The sequence below is a fragment of the Tachyglossus aculeatus genome, chromosome 1, assembly GCF_015852505.1.
Source record: "Tachyglossus aculeatus isolate mTacAcu1 chromosome 1, mTacAcu1.pri, whole genome shotgun sequence".
NCBI lineage: Eukaryota > Metazoa > Chordata > Mammalia > Monotremata > Tachyglossidae > Tachyglossus > Tachyglossus aculeatus.
Genome location: NC_052066.1, coordinates 43,942,899 through 43,969,724, shown reverse-complemented (window position 1 = coordinate 43,969,724; position 26,826 = coordinate 43,942,899). Strand labels below are relative to the sequence as shown.

Here is a 26,826-nt window from a genome sequence, read left to right as displayed (position 1 = left end):
TGCAGCGAATACATATAAAATACATGATAAATTTTCTGGGAGTACTCAAAGAACAAAGAGTTATTGAGATAGGGATGTTAATTATATATATATATATATATATAAATAGATTTCCATCACAGCATAGTCTCCCCCTCCACCCCCAGTAGCTTCATTTCTTAAGGTGTCACCAACCATATGTATTGCACATACCTGCTGAAAGAGAAACATGATACGAATCCACAGCTGAGGCTGTCGACTGATGAGAGTAAAACTGGATTTACTGTATAGGCAGTAATGACCTTTCAGAGAGCAGCTGAAGAACAACTTCGTTACGCAACTTCTGATAGTATCTAAAAAACAAGTAGACAAAATGTTAAATTTGGTTATTTTAAAAATCTAACTGCAGAAATTATATATTTTTTAAGTAAACACATAAATGCTTTTAGAAAACTAGCTCTCTAAGGAACTCCAAATTAATCACTTAAGCATTTATTAAGTACCGACTGTTTGAGGAGCACTGCGCTAGGACTTGAAGAAATCCCAGTGAATGCTGTCAAAGATACAGGCCTTATTTAGGAGAGTCAGTCGGTCTATTGTATTTATTGAGCACTTACTGTGTGCAGAGCACTGTACTAAGTGCTAAGGAGAGTACAGTATAACAATATAACAGACACATTCGCTGCCCACAGTGAGCTTACAGTCTAGAGGGGAAGACAGACATTAATATACATAAACAAAATTAACACAGTAGTAGTAGTAGTAATAGTAGTAGGAGAAGTATTGTCAGCATGATGCTCCCCCATAGTACTAGGTGCTCAGAAAGTACTCAATAATAAAGTGACACATTCCCTGCCCTTGTGGAGCTTTCACTCTAATGGAGTAGACAAACATAAACAAAATTTATAACACTATCAAAATGAATCAACTGAGAAGCAGTATTGCCTAGCGGACTGGCCAGGGAATCAGAGGACCTGGGTACCACTATTTGTCTGCTGCGTGACCTTGGGCAAGTCATTCAACTTCTCTGTTCCTCACTTACTTCATCTGTAAAATGGAGATTAAGACTGTGAGCCCCACATGGGACATTGACTATGTCCAATCTGATTAGCCTCTACCTACTCCGGGGCTTAGAACAGTGCTTGGTATACAATAAGCACTTCAATACCATTAAAAAATTGAGTGGGCATACATAAACCCAGGTTAAAGAAGATGCAAATCCATTTATCAATGCTACTCTGAAAGAGTTTACACTCTAATTGACAACAGGCATAAACTTTGAACTTGTTGAAAAATGAAAAGACTGCAATAGGAATATTACGAAGAAACAAACTATGCAGCAGTACAGAGATCCAAAAACAGGTCTTTGAAAGACTCATAGCAGCATAGTAGCCCTCTTCCAGCTCTGGACTGTTTTTTATTTGTTTGTTTGTTTGTTTTTTTAATTGTCCTCCATCTTCAAGGCTAAAATGAGGCAGCCTTTTTGATCAGTTCTTCGTTCTTCCAGGTGATTGGGCCTTGGCATATGGGATTGAGTTGGAGGGAGAAAGAGGCTCATTTTAGGTCTCAAATATGCAATCAAATTAAAGTCTTAATTTTTTACCTAGCTCTAATTTCCATTGAAATCAATTGAAGTAATGTTTTAGTTGCTTTTAAAAGAGATATTCAATTCCCACAGTTTAAAGAGAAGTGACAATGAAAGTAGTTACTTAAATAAGCACTTAGTACAGTGCTCTGCACACAGTAAGAGCTCAATAAATATGATTGAATGAATTAACTCAAGGTTAAAAAAAAAACTTTTCCTAAAATATCCAGATTAAAAGCAGTCCCTTAGAACTTCACCAAGTGTCACTGGAGATTATCTGACAACAGAATTTACAATGAATTGAAAGGGTTTTATATCGATAATAATCAATAAATCAATCAATGGTATTTACTGAGTGCTTAATGCTTGCGGAGCATCCTACTAAGCATTTTGAGAGAGTGCAATAAATCCTGCCCTTGAAGATGTTACGGTTTTAGTGGGGGAGGCAGGTATTAAAATAAATAAGATAGGGTAGGGAGATCAGTGATTAATCAGGGAAGGCTTCCTGAAGCAGATACAGTTTTTGAAGGGCTTGGAAGATGGGGAGAAAGGTTGTCTGCCGTATATAAAGGGAGTTCCAGGCAAGAGGGATGTTGTTAGCAAGGGGTCAACAGTGAGAGAGATGAGGTTGAGTAAATGAGGACCAAAATGTGTGGGCTGCGTTACTGCGCGAGAGGAGCAAAGTTAAATAGAGGAAAGAGCCGACTCGCCTGTCTTAAAGCCAATGGTGAGGACTTCCTGCTTGATGCAGAGATGGAGGGGCAAAATCTGGTGGGTTTTGAGGTGTGACGTGATGTGCACAGAATAATGTTTTAGGAAAATGATCTGTGCATCAGAATGAAGTAAGAACTGGGCAGGGGAAAGGTTGGGAGATCAGAGAGGAGGCTGATGCAAGAGAGTTCTTGAGAGATGGTTGAGAAGGATGAGAGAGTTGATGGGGAGGTGCAATGGGGGAGGAGCCGGAAAGATTATAGGGAATTCATGCCTTAGTTCGCCAAGCTAACCTCATTGAATTGAACCTCTAGATCAGAATACAGACCATTTTATCGTGGGGAATGGGCCTCTGGATTGTTTGGGAGCGGTGTGTGTGTTTGTGTGTATGTGTATGTGTGGTATATGTGTGGTGTGTGTGAGAGCGATTAGGAATAGAGAAGTTCTGGATTTAGTAGTGACAAAAGAAGAAAGGCCTAAGGGTAGGTTTAAAGGAAAATGTGGCATCCTTTTGCAAAGGACACAGTCAGAATTCATGTTCGGCAGCTACAACATGTTTTTTTTTTCTTTACAGATGGTTTGCAAAACTGAATTGAGATCCAAATGTCATTCGTTCATGAAACAGACACAGGTATTCCTCTAAGGGAAATGTATCCCTGATAAACCTTTAAAAATGTGCCAGAGTTAAGAGTGCAAATCCAAGCAGTATTCATCTTGGATTAAGGAAAAGATTGCAAAACAAAATTAAGTTATTTCTCAAGACCATATGAAATTTCAATAAAGTTTCAAACTTGGCCCCCTTGTCTTAGGGTTGTGTTGTGAAGAGACAGTTTCTGTTTTTCCTCCAGAGTTTCATTGCTCGCTCAAGTTTTTATTTTCAAATTGATATTGATTATATTTACTTTACCCTCCCAGAATCACTGGTTTTCTAAAAACAAACCTCAGTGGCTATAGATCATTTAAAATGGAAGAAGTGTTACAAGATGGAATAACCTTTACTTAGATATATATGTGTATATATATATACACACACATACAGGCTACTATAATCAATCTTTCTCTCATTAGTAGGCCCTAATCAGTGCTTTCATTGCTTTGCATAAACTTGATCTTTATCAGCTTTAGACTCCTCATCTTCTCAGTGCATTTTTTTTTTGTTTTGAAAGTAATTTTTATGCTTTCAGCTTATTGTTGACAGAACCTCATTTAGATACTCATTTTTCATTTTATGAAACGGACCTCAAGTGTTCATTCATTTCTCTGAATCCCATGCCTCATGGGAAATATCGGGGGTTGCCAGTTCAGAATGTAATTGAAAGCCATGTGTTTGGACTTTACCACCAAACCAAACTTTAAAATTTGCTTTATCTTTTGTAAAATCTAACCTCCTATTCTGAACAAAGGGTTTATTGTGATTACTAGACAGATCATCGCGAGAAAAACAAATACTGCCAAACCTCTAGTTCCAAGGATCGCAATAAATTAAATTCAGAGATATATCTTGCATGAATTGATAATATCACCCTAGATTCGTAATCTCTATCCAACATTATGTCCAATCACAGCAGGCAATTCAATTCCTTCCCTGCTCGTTTCTTACCCAGCCCTACCTAACCCAAACCACAACTTGGTTTCTCCTCTTCATCTGAAAACAGCAATCCGACAACTTCTCTGTCTTTTTTGCAGTCTCTTCCTCTGCCTAGCACCTTCTTACTGAAGGGGTGCCGCGTCTCACTTCTGAGTCCCCTTCTATTCTCCATCTACACCCACCCCCACGGCTTCAACTACCATTTCTTGCAGAGCCCACTGTTGGGTAGGGACTGTCTCTATATGTTGCCAACTTGTACTTCCCAAGCGCTTAGTACAGTGCTCTGCACACAGTAAGCGCTCAATAAATATGATTGATTGATTGATTGACTGATTGATTTCCAAATCTACCTCTCTAGCCCTGATCTCCCTAGCCCTGATCTCTCCGGTTCTCTGCAGACTCATATCTCCTCCTGCCTTCAGGGCATAGCTACTTGGATATCCCGTGGACTCTTCAAACTTTGCATGTCCGAAACAGAATTCCTCATCTTCCCACCTTGACCCTGTCCTTTCTATAACTGTAGCCAGCACCACCACCCTCTCTGTTTCATATTCATACAGAGAAGCAGCGTGGCTCAGTGGAAAAGAGCCCGGGCTTTGGAGTCAGAGGTCATGGGTTCAAATCCTGGCTCTGCCACTTGTCAGCTGTGTGACTTTGGGCAGGTCACTTAAATTCTCTGTCTCAGTTCCCTCATCTGTAAAATGGGGATTAAGACTGTGAGCCCCACGTGGAACAACCTGATCACCTTGTATCCCCCCAGTGCTTAGAACGGTGCTTTGCACATAGTAAGCACTTTATAAATACCATTGTGATTATTATTATTATATTCAAACAGAAACGAGGTGTGGCTCAGTGGAAAGAGCATGGGCTTTGGAGCCAGAGGTCATGGGTTTGAATCCCAGATCTGCCACATGTCTGCTGTGTGACCCTGGGCAAGTCACTTAACTTCTCTGAGCCTCAGTTACCTCATCTGTAAAATGGGGATCAAGACTGTGAGCCCCACGTGGGACAACCTGATCACCTTGTATCTCCCCAGCGCTTAGAACAGTGCTCTGCACATAGTAAGCACGTAACAAATGCCATTATTATTATTATTATTATTATTATAAGCTTCCAAACTTGGCATTATCCTTGACTCATTTCTCTCATTCAATTCACACATTCAATCTGTCCCCAAATCTAACTTCACAACCAGTCTAGAATCTACCCTTTCCACTCCATCCAAACCGCTACCACGTTGATCCAAGCACTTATCCTATCCCGCTCAACTACGGTATCAGCCTCCTCACTGACCTGTCTGCTTCCTTTCTCTCCCCCCTCAAGTCCATTTTTAACTCTGCTGATTATTTTTCTGAAAGACCACTAAAACCATGCCTCCCCATTTTCCCCAAAACTTCAATCAATCAATCAATCATATTTATTGAGCGCTTACTGTGTGCAGAGCACTGTACTAAGTGCTTGGGAAGTACAAGTTGGCAACATATAGAGACGGTCCCTACCCACCAGTGGGCTCACAGTCTAGAAGGGGGAGACAGAGAACAAAACAAAACATATTAACAAAATAAAATAAATAGAACAGATATGTACAAGTAATATAGAGTAATAAATATGTACAAACATATATACATATATACAGGTGCTGTGGGGAAGGGAAGGAGGTAAGGCCGGGGGGATGGAGAGGGGGAGGAGGGGGAGAGGAAGGAGGATTGCCCATCCTCTTCTGCCTCAAACAGAAACTCCTTACTCATCAGTTTTAAGGAACTCACTCAGCTTTCTCCTTCCTACCTAACTTCATTAACCTCCTAATGCAACCCAACCCACACCCTCTATTCTTATGCCAACATATTCTCTGTACCTTGATTTCATCTGTCCTACCACCAAACCCTTGATCAAATACTCCTTCACTTCTGGAACTTTCTCCCCTTTCATATCCAACAGTCCCACTCTCTCCACCTAAAATCTCCTCAAGAGGCCTTCCCAGACTAAGCCCTCGATTTCCCCTATCCTCCCTTTCTGTGTCCAGTATACACAGGGTGTGTACTCCTTAAGAACTTTGTTACTCACTCTGGCCCCCAGTGTTTGTGTAAATATTATTTTACTCTACTATTTCCCCTAGCCACACTCTATTTTCATATCTCTATCCCCCTATAATCCATAAACTCCTTGTGGGCAGAGATTATGTCAACTAGTTTCCCAAGTGCTTAGTACAGTGCTCTGAATGCAGTTAAGTGCTCAAAAGAACCCACTGATTGATTAATATCAATCAATAGCCACTAGCAATTAATATTAGAAACATCTTTGCCTAGTGGATAGATCATAGGCTTGGGAGTCAGAGTTAGAAGCTGGGTTCTAATCCCAGCTTCGCCACTTGTCTGCTGTGTAACCTTGGTCAAGTCACAACTTCTCTGTGCCTTAGTTACCTAATCTGTAAAGTGGGGATTAATACCATGAGCCCCATGGACTGTGTCCAACCTGATGATTTTATATCTACCCCAGTGCTTCATACAGTGCCTGGTACACAGCAAGCACTTAATAAATACCATAAAAAAATTAAGTGATTACTCTGTGAGAAACTCTACACTAGGAGCTTGGATGAGGACAATATATTTCAGTTGGCAGACACATTCCTTGCCTACAGAGCCACAAAATAGAGGAGGCTGACTAAATCAGTCTAAAATATCTGTCCCTTCTACCTCATCCTCTTTCTATCCTGCTTTCAAATGTAGCAGAGAGACCCTTTCTTCCAAAGGTAGAGCAGGAGAAGAAGGAGGTTATTATGTTAACCACTGAAGCTAGAACATAAACTCCAACACCCACTGAGACTTTTGAATTAAAAAGTTGGCATCGGTTTTCAAGAAAATGGATGAACTTATTAAAGAAGGCTATAATAAAGAGAAGAATTCAAAGGTGTGCAGAGATAATCAGAAGGACTTAGACTACCACAAGTTGCTTCATGAAGAAAAGAAGGCTTTTTATTCGAACTAAAATGGACATATTTCTCTGAAGTTGACAAATCACAACCAGACTCAGCAGGCTCCTGCAAAGTTTAATAATTCTAAATGTTCAGAACATGTCAACGGCTCCTCAAAAAACTCCAGTGGTTGCCCATCCACATGTATCAGATATAAACTCCTCACCATTGGCTATAAAGCACTCCATCATCTTGCTCCCTTCTACCTCACTTCATACTTCACTCCTCTAGTGCTAACCTTCTCACTGTGCCTCGATATTGCCTGTCTTGCCATCCTAGCTGACATCATTCATTCATTCATTCAATCATATTTATTGAGCGCTTACTGTGTGCAGAGCACTGTACTAAGTGCTTGGGAAGTACAAGTCGGCAACATATAGAGACGGTCCCTACCCAATAATGAGCCCACAGTCTATAAGGGGGAGACGGACAACAAAACAAAACATGTGGACAGGTGTCAAGTCATCAGAATGAATAGAAATAAAGCTAGATGCACATCATTAACAAAATAAATAGAATAGTAAACATGTACAAGTAAAATAAATACAGTAATAAATCTGTACAAACATATATACAGGTGCCAGCACTGTACATTTATTCAATCGTACTTATTGAGTGCTTACTGTGTGCAGAGCACTGTACTAAGAGCTTGGGAAGTACAAGTCGGCAACATATAGAGATTCATTCATTCAATCGTATTTATTGAGCACTTACTGTGTGCAGAGCACTGTACTAAGCGCTTCCTGCCTCTGGCCTGAATAATAATAATAATAATGATAATGGTATTTGTTAAGTGTTTACTATGTGCAAAGCACTGTTCTAAGCACTGGGGAGGTTGCAAAGTGATCAGGTTGTCTCACGGGGGGCTCACAGTTTTAATCCCCATTTTACAGATGAGGTAACTGAGGCACAGAGAAGTTAAGTGACTTGCCCAAAGTCACATAGCTGACAGTTGGTGGACCCGGGATTTGAACCCATGACCTCTGACTCCAAAGCCTGGGCTCTTTCCACTGAGCCATGCCGCTTCTCCTGAACACCCTCCCTCTTCAAATCCAACAGGCAATTATGCTCCCCCTCTTCAAAACTTTATTGAAGGCATATCTCTTCCAAAGGCTTTTCCAGAATAAACCCCACTTTTCCTCATCTCCCACTCCCCTCTGCATTGCCCTAATTTGCTTCCTTTGCTCATTCATTCATTCCCCACTCCCAGCCCCACAGCACTTACGTACATATCTGTATATATGTATAAATGTTTGTACATATTTATTACTCTATTTATTTATATATTTTATTTGTGCATATCTATTCTATTTATTTTATTTTGTTAATTATGTTTGGTTTTGTTCTCTGTCTCCCCCTTCTAGACTGTGAGCCCACTGTTGGGTAGGGACTGTCTCTATATGTTGCCAACTTGTACTTCCCAAGTGCTTAGTACAGTGCTCTGCACACAGTAAGCGCTCAATAAATACAATTGATTGATTGACTGATAGCTGTCATTTTATTTATTTGTATTGATGTCTGTCTTCCCCTTCTCTAGACTTTTAGCTTGTTGTGGGAAGGGACTGTCACTGTTTATTGTTGTACTGTACTTTCCCAGGTTATTAATACAGTGCTCTGCACACAGTCAGTGCTCAATAAATACAACTGAATGAATGAATTCATACAACTCCTAATTTAATTGTTGTTGTGATGTTTGGCTTTGAATTACTTTAATAGAGAATAAATAGTAGTTGAGTGAGGTTTAATGATACAGAATATTGCATGCAAAGGAATTTCATTTTATTTTTCAAGATATTTGGTAACAGAGCCAAATTTAAAACATATAAGTCCACGGTAAATCCCATGATATAGTCATTAATGATACATCCACCTCTTTAAGGCAGATATTTTGACTGCATTATGGGGCTATACCCACATATTTTTAAAGGCATTGTGTTGTGAGTTCAAACATGATATAGTCATTAATGATACATCCACCTCTTTAAGGCAGATATTTTGACTGCATTATGGGGCATACCCACATATTTTTAAAGGCATTGTGTTGTGAGTTCAAACTTATATATTTTTAAAGGCACTGTGTTGTGAATTCAAATTTCAATTAATAAAAATGTATTGATTTCATTCTCTAGAACACAATTTTAAGGCATCTGATAATAAAAAGAAAACTTTGATTTTAAAGTTTTCCATAAATGAAAAGTTTTACAACTGTTAAAAGCAGATCAATTTTCTGCTGAACTCGTTTTTGCTATTCACAATGAAAGCAGATAAAATATGGAATTTAAATCTCATTTGCTATGATTTGATGCAACCTTCCTTCTTGCCCTCAACCATTACCTTACTTGACCCAAATTATGGTTTAAAAGTTTATACAGTTCAGCATTTAGTTTAGAGACTCTCAAATTTCTTCTACAATAATTAAATTTACCAAACCTCTGGTCTGGACCCGAAAAGAAGATGAATTTCTCGAAAGATAATGTAAGCAACATCTGATTTAGGAATTGGATTATCAGAAAGACTAATGTGTATCTGAAAATAAATGGGAAATTTTGTATTTGACCTGAATATAAATATTCAACAGATGAAAATTTACAGGGCTTTAAGGGGAAAGGGAAAAGTACACTTTCTTGCAAACTTCTCTAACTATTGTTGGGAATGTACACGGTAATTTGTATGGGAATGTAAATGAATATACAAATGATTGATGTCCAGTTCTTTGGGAGCACAGCAAAGGACTCTCTTTATAGGTATGTTTTGTTCAGGAGATTCCAGGAGACTCATTTTGTCTTTTTAGCCACATCTGAATTCATAGATACAATCTTACCCTCAGTAATATCATCCCTTGAAAACAAAGGAGAACTACAGTCATCATTGGATTTACATGAATAAACAAGGATAATTTAACCTTTTTTTCCTACTCACAAAGAGAACCCCAATTAGTTGTGAAGGACCGTAAGGAAGAGTTTTTACTTCGAATTTTCAGGAAAGATGAGAAAATATGTGTGGAAAATGAGATAACTGCTCTATGCGCATGAATAAACTGTAGAAGAGGTGAATACTCAATAACATATAAGATATTACCCACCTAGAAGATGGGTGATTTGTTGTAAGCTGTCCTAAGGCACAGAGCAGCTGATGTCGGCTGCCACATATCCCCCCAAAATGCTGGAGAATTTGTACTTCCCAAGCGCTTAGTACAGTGCTCTGCACATAGTAAGTGCTCAATAAATACGATTGATGATGATGATGATGATGGAGAACTAAATTTCTGCCTCTGGCCTGGAATACCCTTCCTCTTCATATCTTACAATCACTCTCCCCACCTTCAAAGCTCTATTGAAGGCACATCTCCTCCAAAAGGCCTTCTCCGACCAAGCCTTCATTTTCTCTTCTCCGTCTCCCCTTAATATCACTTTGCACTTGGATTTTCACCCTTTATTCACCCCTTCCTCAGCTTCACAGAACATACATACACACCTGTGATTTACTTATTTTTATTAACGCCTGTCTCCCACTCTAGACTGTGAGCTTGTTGTGGGCAGGAAACATGTCTACCAACTTTGTTCTATTGTACTTTCCCAAGCAAACAGTAAATAATAAGTACGATTGACTGATTGATAAATACCCCAAAGGTTCAACCAAGGAAGGTTACTTAGCCAGTTGGAACAGATAGGTAGGCTCATGTTAAAATTCACCTGTAATAATGTAACACTCTACAATACATATGATATTCCCTTTTTCGATGCTCATTTTTCTGGTATTAAATTTTTCTTATTGCTACTGATGAATCTGTCAAGTGGCATAATATTCTAACCATTTCAGAAATCTCATGAGCCCAGAAAGAGCTAACCAAATGTAGCAGCTTAATCTGCTTGAATGACTTTCATCAAATGAGACCATTCAACATAAATTATTTTTGCAACTGTTTAAATTTCGTTCTCACTTATTATGTATGCATTGTAAGATCTTTGGATAATTTCCTAATCATGCTAGATGCACTTGTTAATAACAGCTGCATCTTTTCATACATCAAGCTCCAGGCATTTTCCATATTTTTGGATATCAAGGGGAAATTACTCCTCGTATTTATACATTCTTTTTCTCATCAAGAACACAGCACTTTACTTCAGTAGATGCTGTATTTGAAGCATAATCAACCATATTTATTAAATTATAACTGCAGGTAGAACACTGCTTACACTTGGGAGAGTATAATATAGCAGATTCGGTAGACACATTCTCTGCCAACAAGTCTAGAAGGGGAAACAGACATTAATATAAATAAATTAATTACAGATATGTACTTAAGTACTGTGGGGCTAAGGGTGGGGTGAATAAGGCAATCACAGTGAAAAGGAATTTCTACAGGTAAGCAAATAAAATGACAGAATATGGACAGAAAAATGTAAATAATGTGTGTGATCATCCAATTTAAGATGTAAAAATAAATATGTCCAAAATTCAATATTGTGTGTGCATATTCAGAGTTGGTCTTTCAGTGATTATCATTCCTCCTTGACCGCACTCTGCTTTAATGCTAAGGGAGCACCAAATATCAATTTTCTAAAATAACCCTGACTTTTTTTGGCTCATCTTCTTTTTCCAATAAAACTTGTTCATTTCTTTTTTCTAAATGTTTGGCATGGCATAGGGAATACAGCACGGACCTGGGAATCAGAAGGTCATGGGTTCTAATCCAGACTCCACCACTTGTCTGCTGTGTGACCCTGGGCAAGTCAATTTACTTCTCTGTTCCTCAGTTACCTTATCTGTAAAATGGGGATTGAGACTGCGAGCCCCAAATGGGACAGGGACTGTGTCAATCTGATTTGCTTGTACCCACCCCCCTGCTTAGTGCAATGCTTGGCACATAGTAAGCTCTTAGCAAATACCATAATCATTATTATTATTATTATTATTATTATTATTATTATTATTATTATTATGTGATCACTATAGGTTACAGTTCATCCATGAGCAACGTTTTGGAAAACTCTGTCAAGATTTGCTATGATGAGAAAGTTGAGGCATACTATATCTTTAAGAGAGAGCCTATTTGAGTTAGACCGAGGCCTCTATAAGAGAACAGAAAGAGAGACACATAAAGAAGTTGGCCTCATAAATAAGTTATTTGTCGTTTCATAAAACATTCAGTGACTGGTTTGCTTGTCAGTGAAGATACATGACACTTTGTATAGGTTCAGAATGGAGGAGGCCTTCATTTTACCTGTTCCTAATTACACCAGATTAATAATAGGGAAAATGTAAGTGTTCCTCAGTGCCTTCAGATTGCCTTCAGATTGTCTTCCAGACTGTCCAGAATCTGCAGTGTTCTTAGAGTTACACAATAATGAAAAAGAGAGTTGGTCAGAGAACCAGATATCTCTGTGCTTAAGAACTGAATAATTTCTGAGGTCGGGGTGGAATTGATTTGGCTCTTCAGAGATTTAAGATTATATTTACTAATTCAGTGGTTAAGAGGAAGGGATTTCATTTAATATAATGTCAATATTAAGCTTCCTACAGGGCAAAATTCAGTTTCTCTACTGTCACCTTATACCTGTATGAGAAGCCAGTTACAATGCATGTAATTTTATGCTGTGTGTGTCTGTGTGTGCTTTCAACAGTCATGAAGGGGGAAGAAGTTAGTACTCAGAAATGAAAAGAATAATAATAATAATGATGGCATTTATTAAGCGCTTACTATGTGCAAAGCACTGTTCTAAGCGCTGGGGAGGTTAGAAGGTGATCAGATTGTCCCACAGGGGGCTCACAACCTTAATCCCCATTTTACAGTTGAGGTAACTGAGGCCCAGAGAAGTGAAGTGACTTGCCCAAAGTCACACAGCTGACAATTGGCGGAGCGGGGATTCGAACCCATGAACTCTGACTCCAAAGCCCGGGCTCTATTCCACTGAGCCACGCTGCTTCCCTCCTCAGAGGAAATGTCCTCAGAGGAAGGAAGTAGAAGCACAATAGACTAAAATTAAAGTCAGAACTAAGGAATACACTCTAGAGCCCTGCCATAAAGAGACAAGCATGAATAGGCAGAGAAACAGCAGGGTTAATTTGCCCTAACATGAAAGGGAAATCATTTTTCCCAAGGAATGGGAGAGAAAATCCCTCCTGTGATGCAATTTCATTTAAAGGCAATGATTTTGTTTACTTAAATTTTTATGTAAATATAGGATCATAGCCTCAAAAAGGGATAGAGCCTTTATGTAATTTTAGGGATGAACCAGAAAAAAAAGGAAAAATAGCAATTCGCTTCAGAAGACAGATGGCCCAGAAAGACCAGAAACCAATTCCTATGCTGAGAGGAAATGAAGGTTATCTGGAATAAGCCCTTTATTCTGGAGTTGGGTGACTTCATGTACTTTCATGATGTCACCAGTTGTCTCGAATTATTTGGATTTCAGCAAAGTGTCTTTGCTTCCAGAAAAGTTTGAGAATCAATGAGAAAATATGGAGAAAGTACTTTGAGCTATTCCAAAGTCTATGTAATGTAATCATTGCAATATTTGTTAAGTGCTCTTTATGTGCCAAGCATTGTATTAAACACTGGGATCTTGGCACATAGATAATCAGGTGTCACATGGGGAACACAGTCTAAGTAGGAAGGAGAGTGGGTTTTGAATCCCTCTTTTTCAGATGATGGAATTGAGGCACAGAAAAGTTCAACCCAAGGTCATACAGCAGATACTTGGTGGAGCTGGGATTAGAACTCAGGTCCTGTGACTCCCAGCCGAGTTCTTTCCACTAGGCCACCCTGCTCTTCATGCAAAGTATCCAGTAAATAAGTATCCAGTAAGTAATAAACATGATTGATTAAGTACTTAGTCATGGTACTAAGTGCTTAGTACTTGGTCATGGGTTCAAATCCCAGCTGCACAAATTGTCAGCTGTGTGACAGAGCAAGTCACTTAACTTCTCTGTGCCTCAGTTACCTCATCTGTAAAATGGGGATTAAGACTGTGAGCCCCACATGGGAAAACCTGATCACCTTGGATCCTCCCCAGCGCTTAGAACAGTGCTTTGCACATAGTAAGTACTTAACAAATGCCATAATTATTATTATTTGTAGTAGTAAATGCTGTTGGTGGTGAAACCAATTCCTGTCAGCAAACTTAACTATTTTAAAGGCAGCATATTAAGTTCTGCGGCCTTTGTGGAGCAGATAATTTATATACTTCAGCAAATTTCCACCAGATAGGAGTTTGGTGAATTTTGCCCTTTACAAATCTCATGTTTATGAACTCATATGTCTTTGGAATAGAAGAAAAATCAAGTGTATTCTTTCATTTAGGTAGAAACTATGCTTTCCAAACACTTGAAGACTGCTACTGCTATCATTTGTCCAAAATGTTGGTAGCCAGATTTGCAGTGCTGGAAATTACTAGCCTTCTTTCCCACACACCCCATTCCCCCAACACTGTCCCATTTCCCCATGGAGACATCCAATCTTTCAAATTTTCCAGATTTCCGAAGTTATCATGGCCCATTTCTCACCAAATCCAACCGACCCTCTGTTGATACACAAATCCTCTCCCTCAACTCCACCCGCTCCACTGAACTCAACTCCCTCTCTCCCTGTCCCCTATCGCTTTCGTACCAACAACAGCTCTGTATCACTTCCACAGGTTGCTCCCCAGCTTTAATAATGATAATAATAATACCTGTGGTATTTATTAAGTGCTTACTATGTGCAAGGCACTAATCTAAGCGCTGGGATGGATACAAGCAAAGTGTATCCCTGCCAATATGGGGCTCCCAGTCTTAATCCCCATTTTACAGATGAGGTAACTAAGGCACAAAGAAGTGAAGTGAGTGGCCCAAGCTCACCCAGCAGAAAAGTGGTAGAGCTGGGATTAGAACCAAGTTGTTCTGACTCTTTTTCTTAAGCTGTGGAACACTACTGTTGAAAAGTCAGACATCAGGCCGACTTCATCCATCTAAATCTCATCCTTGCCTGCTCTAACTTGTCCTGCCTTCTGCCCAGTAACAATACTTTTCCATCCTGATTGATTCCTAGGTCCATTGCCTGTATAAGATGTTTTGAATTTTTAGCTCCTCTCTCAAACTCTCTGACCCCCAGACTCCCCCATCTCTTCCTTCTAATAACCTGGACAACTATTTCATCAAAAAAATTATGAACACCAGTTGGGACCTCCATAAAATCTCCCCTGCGATTCTCCAGCCTCACGCTCCTCCTGCCCCTGCTTTGACTTTTCATTCATTCATTCAATCATATTTATAGAGCACTTAGTGTGTGCAGAGCACTGTACTAAGCGCTTGGGAAGTACAAGTTGGCATTCATTCATTCATTCAATCGTACTTATTGAGCGCTTACTGTGTGCAGAGCACTGTACTAAGCACTTGGGAAGTACAAGTTGGCAACATATAGAGACAGTCCCTACCCAACAGTGGGCTCACAGTCTAGAAGGGGGAGACAGAGAACAAAACAAAACATATTAACAAAATAAAATAGACTAAATATGTACAAATCAAATAAATAGAGTAATAAATACATACAAATATATATACATAGATACAGGTGCTGTGGGGAGGGGAAGGAGGTAAGGTGGGGGGGATGGAGAAAGGGAGGAGGGGGAGAGGAAGGAGGGAACTCAGTCTGGGAAGGCCTCCTGGAGGAGGTGATCTCTCAGTAGGGACTTGAAAGGACATATAGAGACGGTCTTTATATATAGGGACATATATATGGCAACATATAGAGACGGTCCCTACCCAGATCTCCCACTTCCTCTTAGTCTACCCCATCCAAAGGCACCTTTGACCCCATCCCTGACTTCCTTATTAAAACATTTGTTCCTCCCTTCTTCCCTCCCTGACACACATCTTCAACTGCTCACTTTCCAATGACTGCTTCCCCACTGCCTTTGAACATGTCCATGTATCCCCTGATAAATACCTCCCATGACACCCTAGCACCCTTCCAGTTATCACCCCATATCCCTGCTACAATTCCTCTCCAAGCTCTAAGTGAGCTGTTTAAAAAACTGCCTCCATTTCCTCTTCTCCAATTCCTTCCTTGATTCTCTACCATCTGGCTTCTGATCCCTCCACTCCATGTAAACTGCCCTCTCTAAAGTAACCAGTGAACTCCTTCCTGCCAAATCCAATGGCCTCTACTCCATCCTATCCTCCTTGATCTCTCATTAGCCTTCAACACTGTCAACCACTCCCTTTCTGGAAATAATAATAATAATGGTACTTAAGCACTTACTATGTGCTTACTTACTGCCAAGTACTGTTTTAAGCACTGAAAACACTGTTTACCTTTGGCTTCACTGAACACTGTCCTCTCCTGGTTTGGCTTCACTGACATTGTCCTCTCTTGGTTCACCTCCTTTCTCTCTGGCTGCTCCTTTTCAGTGTCTTTCACCAGTTTCTCCTCTGCTTCCCAGTCGCTAACTGTGATAGTGCCTCAGGTTACAATTCTGTGCCTCCTTCTAATTTTCCATTCACACCCACTCCCCTAGAGAAATTATTTGCTCCCACAATTTCAACTACCATCTCTATCAATCACTCATTCAATCACATTTATCAAGCACTTACTGTGTACAGAGCACTGTACTAAGTGCTTGGGAGAGTACCATGTAACATTAAGCAGACACATTCACTACCCACAACAAGTTTTCAGTTTGGAAGGATGAGAAACAATCCTATTTTTTGAGCACTTACTGTGTGCAGAGCATTGTACTAAGCACTAGAGTGAGTGCAATATAACAGAGCTCCCTATGCAGATGATTCCTAAATTTACCTCTCCAGCTCAGATCCCTCTCCTTCTCTGCAGTCTCACATTTTCCTCTCCCTTCAAGATATCTCTACTTGGTTATCCCCCGGACCCCTGAAACTTAACACTTCTGAAGTTGAACTCCTCATCTCCCAACCAAACCCAGTCCTTTCTCTGACTTTCCCATTACTGTAGATACCACCACCATCCTCCCTGTCTCACAGGTCTATAACCATGGTGTTATCCTTGACTTATCTCTCTCATTCAGCCAGTATATTCAGCCATTCCCACTGGTTTTACCTTCACAAACTCAATTTGAGAATTGAGAAAAAAGAAAACTTATTTCTACTTTGCCTTTAACAAATGAATCAATCATAATTCTCTTTTTCTCAATAGTTTTCATTTCAGGAAAGAAATGAAATATCTACATAGTGTAATGGGGGAAATGATAATAGCATCATCAACTGCTGGCGATTGTATGGAGTAGTTTTGAAATATCAGAAATTCAAACGACTTGTCCTTCATGTGATCAGATGATTGCAGCTCTGTGGATTTATTTGTGGTGAGTCATAGAACTTCCATTCCACATGTATGTCCCTGCTCCAGGAATTTCCCTGGAATACTCTGAAAGAAGTTCCAGGAAATTATAGTAGTGTAAAAATGAAATCTGAAATGATGACACACTTTAAAATAACCAAATGCTAAGGTTTTAGTGCTGCCTGGCAGGGAACATTCTGTTTCATTATAGAAGCACTATTTCTTATGTTTTTAAAGGAATGGATTCATTCAACACTTTAGGCAACACTCCAAGTCACCCAGTTTATGCTCAAATTCCCAATGTCAATTCATGGAAACAGTAAGAAATGTCATGAATTTTGACAACTAAAGAAGGAGATTTATGGTATTTTTTTTCTCAAATTCCCACAAGAAGAAAACATTTCCGGAAAGAAGATATGGTTTCAATAATATAGATGAAGTTTCTTTCAAACCTTTTTGGTTAAGTGATACACAATCTGTTTCCTTTTAAGTATGTGGTCCTGGAAAATTAATTGGTGAATCTCTTAGCCTGTATTTCATTATCAGTAAAAGTATGATGGCATAGTGGATACAGCACGTGCCTGGGAGTCAGAAGGTCATTCATTCATTTAATCGTATTTATTGAGCGCTTACTGTGTGCAGAGCACTGTACTAAGCACTTGGGAAGTACAAGTTGGCAACATATAGAGATAGTCCCTACCCAACAGCAGGTTCACAGTCTGGAAGGCGGAGACAGGCAACAAAACAAAACATATTGACAAAATAAAATAAATAGAAATAATATGTACAAGTAAAATAAATGAATAGAGTAATAAATATGCACAAACATATATACATATATATGTATATATATATATACAGCTGCTGTGGGGAGGTGAAGGAGGTAAGGCGGGGGGATGGGGAAGGGGTGGGGGGGGAGAGGAAGGAGGGGGCTCAGTCTGGGAAGGTTGTGAGTTCTAATCTCAGCTCTGCCAGTTGTGTGCTGTGTGATCTGGGGCAAGTCACTTAACTTCTCTGTGTTCAGTTACCTCATCTGTAAAATGGGGATTAAGACTGTGAGCCCCAAGCAAGACAGGGACTGTGTCCAACCTGAGTGTCTTGTATCCACCTCAGCACTTAGTACAGTGCTTGACACATAGAAAGTGCTTAACGAATACTACAGTTATTATTATGATGATGAATTGTTTGTGAAATGGCTGCCACTATTATGTGACACTTGCACTTAAATACTTATTTATGCCTATTCTCAAAACTTAAGTATAAACTGCCTCTGGCTTTGAATGACCTCCCTCCTCAAATCCTCCAATTACTCTCCCCACATTCAAAGCCTTATTGAAGGCACATCTCCTTCAGGAGGACTTTCCAAACTAAACCCCACTTTCCCTCATCTCCCATTCCCTTCTGTCTCTCCTTGGCTTACTCTCTTTGCTCTTCCCCTCCCCACTTCCAGCCCCACTGCACTTCTGTATAAATTTGTGATTTTATTTATTCATATTAATGTTGTGGGCAGAGAATGTCACTGTTTATTGTTCTATTACACTTTCCCAAGCATTTAGTACAGTGCTCTGCACACAGTAAGTGCTTAGTAAATACGACTGAATGAATGAATGCTTATTAAATTGTACATTCATTGATTTATTTTGATTACTTTGTTGTAAATTTCACGGCTGTCTCACCTGTGAGAATGTGAGCTCCTTGTGAGTAGGGTTTGTGTCGTTTGCTTGATTTGTTTTTTCAAAGTGCTCAGTATGGTGCATTGGTACCCGTGCGTGTTTAATAAATGCTATTACTACAACAACTACAACTACCGAGTTCATCTTTACATAAAGTGATTGGTTGATGCAAAGCATTTCATAGAGCTGTCACAATTTATTTAATACCTCTAAAATGTTCCAAATTTGAAAAGTTCAGAAATCTTACCTTCAATAATACACTGATCGGGAATTGGAATTTTCTTTCCAATTTCTGTGACATATGCTTTTACTTTACTGAGATTTTCCTTTAAGTGCAAGTAGAGCTTATCTTGGTACTGTGCATGATTTTCTATTGACTCCACAGTTCCTCTGGGATAGTTTTCTTTAAGTGATTCTAGCAATTTCTCTGATTCCGGCCCTTTAATACCTGGGTGTGAAACTGAAAGATTTTCCAGCTGTGATTCTTCATTGTCTGTGTTTAAGGGCAACTTCTCATTTTCTTGACTAAGATCTGTTTCCAAGAAAGAGAAGGGGGATGCTATATCTTCATTTCCCATGTCTTGTCCATCGTCTGAACTTAAACACTTTGCGCGGATTGCATTTAGAGCTAAGCTTTTGGTCCTAAACAAAGGAAAATATAAAGGTTTTAAGCAATAGAGGTCACTTAACAAGGAAGGTAAAGACAATCAAGAGCCTAATCTGTTGGAGAAAGAATTTTTTAAAAGTTGTTTTCAAGGTGCTTGGATAAGGTGATAAGGTCACAGATATCCACAGAACAGAGAATGAGCCATTAACAAATAGATGAAGCCATGGTAGTTAACAGGCTTTGGTTACACCATGAACAAATACATCATTTCACAAAATAGTCCTCCAGTAGCATGGTCTCCTGGAAAGAGCAATAGTCTTATGAATCCAGACACCAAGGTTCAAATGTCAGTTCCACCACTTTCTTTAACCTGCAAGCCACTTAATCTTCCTTGGTCAGAATGTCCTCATCTGTAAAATGGGGACAAAATCGATTGTGAGCCCCATAGAAGATAGGGATTATGTCTGATAGAATGTATAACTACATCGGTGCTTGGTAAATGTTAAATCAATATTATTTTTTTCAAAGCTGAAGATGTACTCAATAAGAGCGATCAAGTGAAAACTGATCAAATCTTTAGCTGACAATATTGGCTGTCTTTCTCAAAAATATTTAGCCAGGGTTTGACTAGTCACTGTTAATGTCATTTTACAGGCACATTTAATATTCAATCAATCAATCAATCATATTTATTGAGTGCTTACTGTGGGCAGAGCAGTGTACTAAGCTCTTTGGAGACTACAATATAAGACATATTCCCTGCCCACTGTCTAGAGGGATAGTCACATATCTTTGTCCTGACTAGGTAATTTCAAGGAGGCCTAGCTAAATTAAAGTATTTGGAGAAGAGCTGATGGATGATTTATTCAAAAGGACCTGGTTAGAATGAAAGTTCTGGGGGTGAGAACTATGAGAGTCAGATATTCTAAATTGGTCCCAAAAGGTTTTTATTGCAGAATCTGATTTTTCGTAAGTATACCTGTTAAATCTTATTTCTTTTCTTTCTTCTTTGGAAACTTGGCCTAAACTATGTCTGCGGAGAGAATCAGGAGTGCTGTTTTCCATGCTTATTTTTTCTTCCAAAACTTGTGTTTTAACTTGCAGCTTTTCTTCTTCTTCATTTTCCTTTACTGTAGACTTGACATCTTTCAACCGTTCGACGGACTCTGCTTCAGTGACTCTTTCTGTTCTAAAGAAGAAAAAAATCATTGGGTTAAGTGCTGTTACACTTGTCTTTGAAAGACTTGTTTGTCTTAATGGCATTTGTTAAGCACTTACTATATTCCAGGAACGGAACTAAGAACTGGGGTAGATAAAGCAGATCAGGTTGGACACAGTTCTTGTCCAGGTGGGGCAAACAGTCTTAATCCCCATTTTACAGATGAGTTAACTGCGGTACCAAAAAGTTAAGTGACTTGCTCAAGGTCACACAGAAGACAAGTGGCAGGGCCGGGATTAGAACCCAGGTCCTTCTGTCTCCTAGGCCCATGCTCTATTCACTAGGCCATGCTGCTTCTCTGGTTCTTTAACTACTTTTCATTATAACCTCTGATATGTATCTGGTAAAATAATTATCATCTGAGTGGGTTTTCTTCTGGTTCCTTAATGTACTTGGGCAGCATTTTTAGCCCAATCTTTATCAAAGGACCAGAGACATTGCTAGCAAGCAAATATTGCATTAAATATTGGATTAAAACTAGAGCATGGGAGATACAGAAACCAGTTTACATGCTTTGTTTTGTTGTCTGTCTCCCCCTTCTAGACCGTGAGCCTGTTGTTGGGTAGGGACTGTCTGTATATGTTGCCGACTTGTACTTCCCAAGCGCTTAGTACAGTGCTCTGCACACAGTAAGCGCTCAATGAATACAATTGAATGAATGAATGAACAGAAACAAAGAGCTTCCTGCAAGAGTCAGGCAACCAGACATACCGCTCTGAGGTTAATACCTGTCTCACCAACTAAACTGTTACCTCATAATTGTCAGGAATCATGACTACCAACTCTATTGTGTTATACTCTCTCAAGTGCTTGTGTGGATCCCATGAAGGATTATCACTATTTTGAGCTATGATCTGTTTACCTGTTAAAGTCCTGAAAGAAAAGCTGCTAAATTGCTGCTACGTCTCACCACCTCCACCATTGTCTCAGTGGTTTAAGCTACGTTCCTTGTCGGCTTAGCAAGAAGGGAATGGAACCAGGGAAGAGGGAGGTGGAATATTCTCCAGACTACAAGCTCCTCTCTAGATGGCGAGCCTCTTGTGGGCAGGGAATGTGTCTACCAACTCTGTTGTACTCTCCTAAGTGCTAGGCAATATGCTCTGCACACAGGAAGAGCTCAATAAATACAACTGATTGACTCTGTGAGCGACTTCTACCCATCATCATCAATCGTATTTATTAAGCGCTTACTATGTGCAGAGCACTGTACTAAGCGCTTGGGAAGTACAAATTGGCAACATATAGAGACAGTCCCTACCCAACAGTGGGCTCACAGTCTAAAAGGGGGAGACAGAGAACAAAACCAAACATACTAACAAAATAAAATAAATAGAATAGATATGTACAAGTAAAATAAATAAATAGAGTAATAAATATGTACAAACATATATACATATTTACAGGTGTTGTGGGGAAGGGAAGGAGTTAAGATGGGGGGATGGAGAGGGGGACAAAGGGGAGAGGAAGGAAGGGACTCAGTCTGGGAAGGCCTCCTGGAGGAGGTGAGCTCTCAGCAGGGCCTTGAAGGGAGGAAGAGAGCTAGCTTGGCGGATGGGCAGAGGGAGGGCATTCCAGGCCCGGGTGATGACGTGGGCCGGGGGTCGATGGCGGGACAGGTGAGAACGAGGTACGGTGAGGAGATTAGCGGCGGAGGAGCGGAGGGTGCGGGCTGGGCTGGAGAAGGAGAGAAGGGAGGTGAGGTAGGAGGGGGTGAGGTGATGGACAGCCTTGAAGCCCAGGGTGAGGAGTTTCTGCCATCCCTCAGAAACCTGTCTGTCTCTCTCCACCCACCCACCCTCTTCTAAAGTCCCCATCAACCACCTCTTTCTTTCCCAGAGAGGCAGCAGCTGAGGGTTTTGGGGGTTATGAAGGGGAATTCCCCTGGTGAGCATAACTTCTCACAAGGAGCCAGAATAACACCACCTTGGATTTTCCCTCCCTTCCTCTCTGTCCATGGCGGTGGCAGTGGGCACGGCTCACCCTTTCCCCACTGAGAAGCCGGGCTGCCCTGTTGTGAGGATTATAAGGGGAGCTGGGAGGAGATGAGTGTGGCTGAGGGCAAGGAAAGATACTGACTTTCAATTTTCAGAAAGCCTTTGTCCTTCCCTGCGTCTCTGTGTCCCACTGTGATTTTACTACCTCAGGAGACTGGCACCCCTTTCAATCAATCAGATCCTGTCTGTTAGAACCAATCAGAGGATATGGCTCATGTCTTGTCTTATGCTGTCGAGTTGTCTCTGACCCATAGCAACTCCATGGAAAACATCTCCTACAGAATGCCCCACCTCCATCTGCAATCATTCTAGTGGTTTATCAATAGAGTTTTCTTGGTACAAATACAGAAGTGGTTTACCATTGCCTTCTTCCACATAGTAAACTTAAGTTTCCACCGTCAACCCTCTCCCATGTTTCTGCTGCCCAGCACAGGTGAGTTTTGACTTGTAGCAGATTGTCTTTCACTCACTAGCCACTGGCCAAGCTAGGAATGGAATGGGTAGGCCTGTACTTGACACTGCCTCTTGCATCCGAGATTGGAAGAGTACTGGAAACTCTCCTGATGTGATCCTGAGAGGAGTACGGCTCATGAGTGTGTCAAAAACTAAGTCCGTCAGATGTGATTGCTCAGGGACATCTGTCTGTAATCCTATTGAATGTATTTTAGGCAATGCTCACCTGAATCATGTACCCCTTGTATGTTCATGTCCATTTCAGCATCTGTGTCACTATATCTGTGTGTAAGTATTCACGTCCAAGTCAGAGTCTGGGGTAACCTCTCTCCATTTCTCCTTTCCTGCGAGACCCCCTTTTCACTGTCTCTGTACATTTTTGACTCTCTTTATTTTTCCTTCCTTTCCACCTCGCTTTTTGAAGGTCTCACCTCCCCTCACAATCTCCGAATCCTGCCCTCTTCCTGCTTTCAGTTTGAAAAAATTCTGACAACCTCAGGGATATTTCAAATTTGAAGCCTCCTGAAATAAAGTTTTTTTTTCCCAAATTAACTTAATGCCCAACAATTCTGACTCTGCCACTGTCTGCTAGGTGACCTTAGGCAAGCTGTGACTCGGTTACCTCATCTGTAAAATGGGGATTAAGACTAGGAGCCCTATGTGGGAGTGGGACTGTGTCCATCCTGATCGTCTTGTATAATAACAATAATAATGATGGTATTTGTTAAGTGCTTACTATGTGCCAAGCTACTCCAGCACTTAGCTTAGTGCCTGGCAGATAGTAAGTGCTTAACAAACACCATTAAAAAACAACAAAAACCCCTCAAAATGGGTTTATGATGATAAAGACCAAAAGAAATTTGTATTGTTTCATATTGCAGGAAAGAACTGTTGCTTTGTGATCATTGAGTGACCAGTTTACAGTCCACAGATATTTATTAAGCATTTAGGGCCTAAAAGTTTAAATGGCATGGATCACCTGAGGCATCGCTAAAGGTAAGAAGATTTAAACACATTTAGAGGGCTCTTTTTTCAACAGTAGTGGATAGAGTCCGGCCTGCGAGCCAGAAGGTCATCAGTTCTAATCCCTGCTTTGCCACTTGTCTACTCTGTAACTTTAGGCAAGTCACTTCACTTCTCTGTGCCTCAGTTACCTCATCTGTAAAATGGGGAATAGCACTGTAAACCCCATGCAGGACAGGGCAAATCCAAACTGATTGCTTGTATCCACCCCAGCACTTAGTACAGTGCCTGGCACATAGTAAATTCTTAACAAATATTATTATTAGTATTGTTGTTATTAATGGATTCATTTTTTCCATTTCATAAAGTTAGGTTACCCAGTAATTTATTAAATTAGTAATTCATATTAATTTTGTTTGGTTACAGTGCACATATTAAACATTATCTTAGTAAAAAATAATTTTAGTTCTTTTGGAAAGCATAGATAACGTTTAGGTAATGGGATTTTGCTCACCTGAAAAAAGAACTCCTATCATAATGATACTAATAATAATAACAATAATGTTTTTGTTAAGCGCTTATTACGTCAAACACTATACTAAGTGCTGGGAAAGATACAAGATAATCACATGAGGTTCCCAGTCTAAGTAGGAGGGAGAACAGGTAATTTTATTTATTTATATTCTTGTCTATTTGTTTTGATATCTTTCTCCTCTGCTCTAGACTCTGAGTTCACTGTGGGCAGGGATTGGCACTCTTTGTTGCCATGTTGCACTTTCCCAAGAGCTTAGTACAGTGCTCTGCACACAGTAAGCACTCAATAAATACGATTGAATTAATGAATGAATCCCCATTTTGGAGATGAGGGAACAGAGAAGTTAAGTGACTTGCCCAAGGTAACACAGCAGACAAGTGGCGGATCCGGGAATAGAACCCAGATCCTTTGATTCCCAGGCCCATGATTTTTCCACGAGGCCAAGCTGCTTCTCTACTAAAATGTTACTAAAATTTTTTTCATTTGAAGGACCGCTTTAACTCTCTATTCAACCTTTAGCTATATAGGGTATATGTATTCATTCAATCGCATTTATTGAGCACATACTATGTGCAGAGCACTGTACTAAGCGCTTGGGAAGTACAAGTCGGCAACATCTCTATGCTGATGACACCCAGATCTACATCCCTGCCCCTGCTCTCTCCCCCTCTCTCCAGGCTCACATCTCCTCCTGCCTTCAGGACATCTCCATCTGCATGTCTGCCCGCCACCTAAAACTCAACATGTCCAAGACTGAGCTCCTAGTCTTCCCTCCCAAACCCTGACCTCTCCCTGACTTTCCCATCACTGTTGACGGCACTGCCATCCTTCCCGTCTCACGAGCCCTCAACCTTGGTGTCATCCTCGACTCCACTCTCTCATTCACCCCTCACATCCAAGCCATCACCAAAACCTGCCGGTCTCAACTCCGCAACATTGCCAAGATCCGCCCCTTCCTCTCCATCCAAACCGCTACCCTGCTTGTTCAAGCTCTCATCCTATCCCATCTGGACTACTGTATCAGCCTTCTCTCTGATCATCATCATCAATCATCATCATTATCAATCGTATTTATTGAGTGCTTACTATGTGCAGAGCACTGTACTAAGCAGTTGGGAAGTACAATTTGGCAACATATAGAGACAGTCCCTATCCAACAGTGGGCTCACAGTCTAAAAGGGGGAGACAGAGAACAAAACCAAACATACTAACAAAGTAAAAGAAATAGAATAGATATGTACAAGTAAAATAAATAGAGTAATAAATATATATATATATATATATATATATATATATACATATATACATATATACAGGATCTCCCATCCTCATGTCTCTCCCCACTTCAATCCATACTTCATGCTGCTGCCCGGATAGTCTTTGTCCAGAAATGCTCTGGGCATGTTACTCCCCTCCTCAAAAATCTCCAGTGGCTACCAATCTGTGCATCAGGCAGAAACTCCTCACCCTCTGCTTCAAGGCTGTCCATCCCCTCGCCCCCTCCTACCTCACCTCCCTTCTCTCCTTCTCCAGCCCAGCCCGCACCCTCCGCTCCTCTGCCGCTAATCTCCTCACTGTACCTCACTCTCGCCTGTCCCGCCATCAACCCCCGGCCCACGTCATCCCCTGGGCCTGGAATGCCCTCCCTCTGCCCATCCGCCAAGCTAGCTCTCTTCCTCCCTTCAAGGCCCTACTGAGAGCTCACTTCCTCCAGGAGGCCTTCCCAGACTGAGCCTCTTCCTTCCTCTCCCCCTCGTCCCCCTCTCCATCCCCTCCATTTTACCTCCTTCCCTTCCCCACAGCACCTGTATATATGTATATATGTCTGTACATATTTATTACTCTATTTATGTATTTATTTTACTTGTACATATCTATTCTATTAATTTTATTTTGTTACTATGTTTGGTCTTGTTCTCTGTCTCCCCTTTTTAGACTGTGAGCCCACTGTTGGGTAGGGACTGTCTCTATATGTAGCCATCTTGTACTTCCCAAGTGCTTAGTACAGTGCTCTGTACACAGTAAGCGCTCAATAAATACGATTGATTGATTGATTGATCTAGAGACGGTCCCTACCCAATAAAGGGCTCACAGTCTAGAAGGGGGATACAGACAACCAAACAAAACAAGTAGACAGGTGTCAATACCTCCAGAATAAATAGAATTATAGCTATATACATATCATTAATAAAAGAAATAGAGTAGTAAAGATGTACAAGTAAAATAGAGTAATAAATATGTACAAATATATACAAGTGAT

General features: G+C 40.4%; 1 protein-coding gene across 2 annotated transcripts in view; it reads right to left on the bottom strand.

Annotated features, from left to right (window-relative positions):
- VEPH1 (ventricular zone expressed PH domain containing 1) overlaps positions 1-26,826 on the bottom strand; it is a 238,875-nt gene that overhangs the window by 54,297 nt on the left and 157,752 nt on the right. For both annotated transcript variants that reach the window (XM_038746083.1, XM_038746084.1), the window contains exons 8-10: positions 20,382-20,591; positions 19,043-19,437; positions 193-332 (exon numbers count right to left, since the gene is read on the bottom strand). In XM_038746083.1, the coding sequence (XP_038602011.1) occupies positions 193-332; positions 19,043-19,437; positions 20,382-20,591 (745 nt within the window). The remainder of the gene's footprint in view (positions 1-192; positions 333-19,042; positions 19,438-20,381; positions 20,592-26,826) is intronic.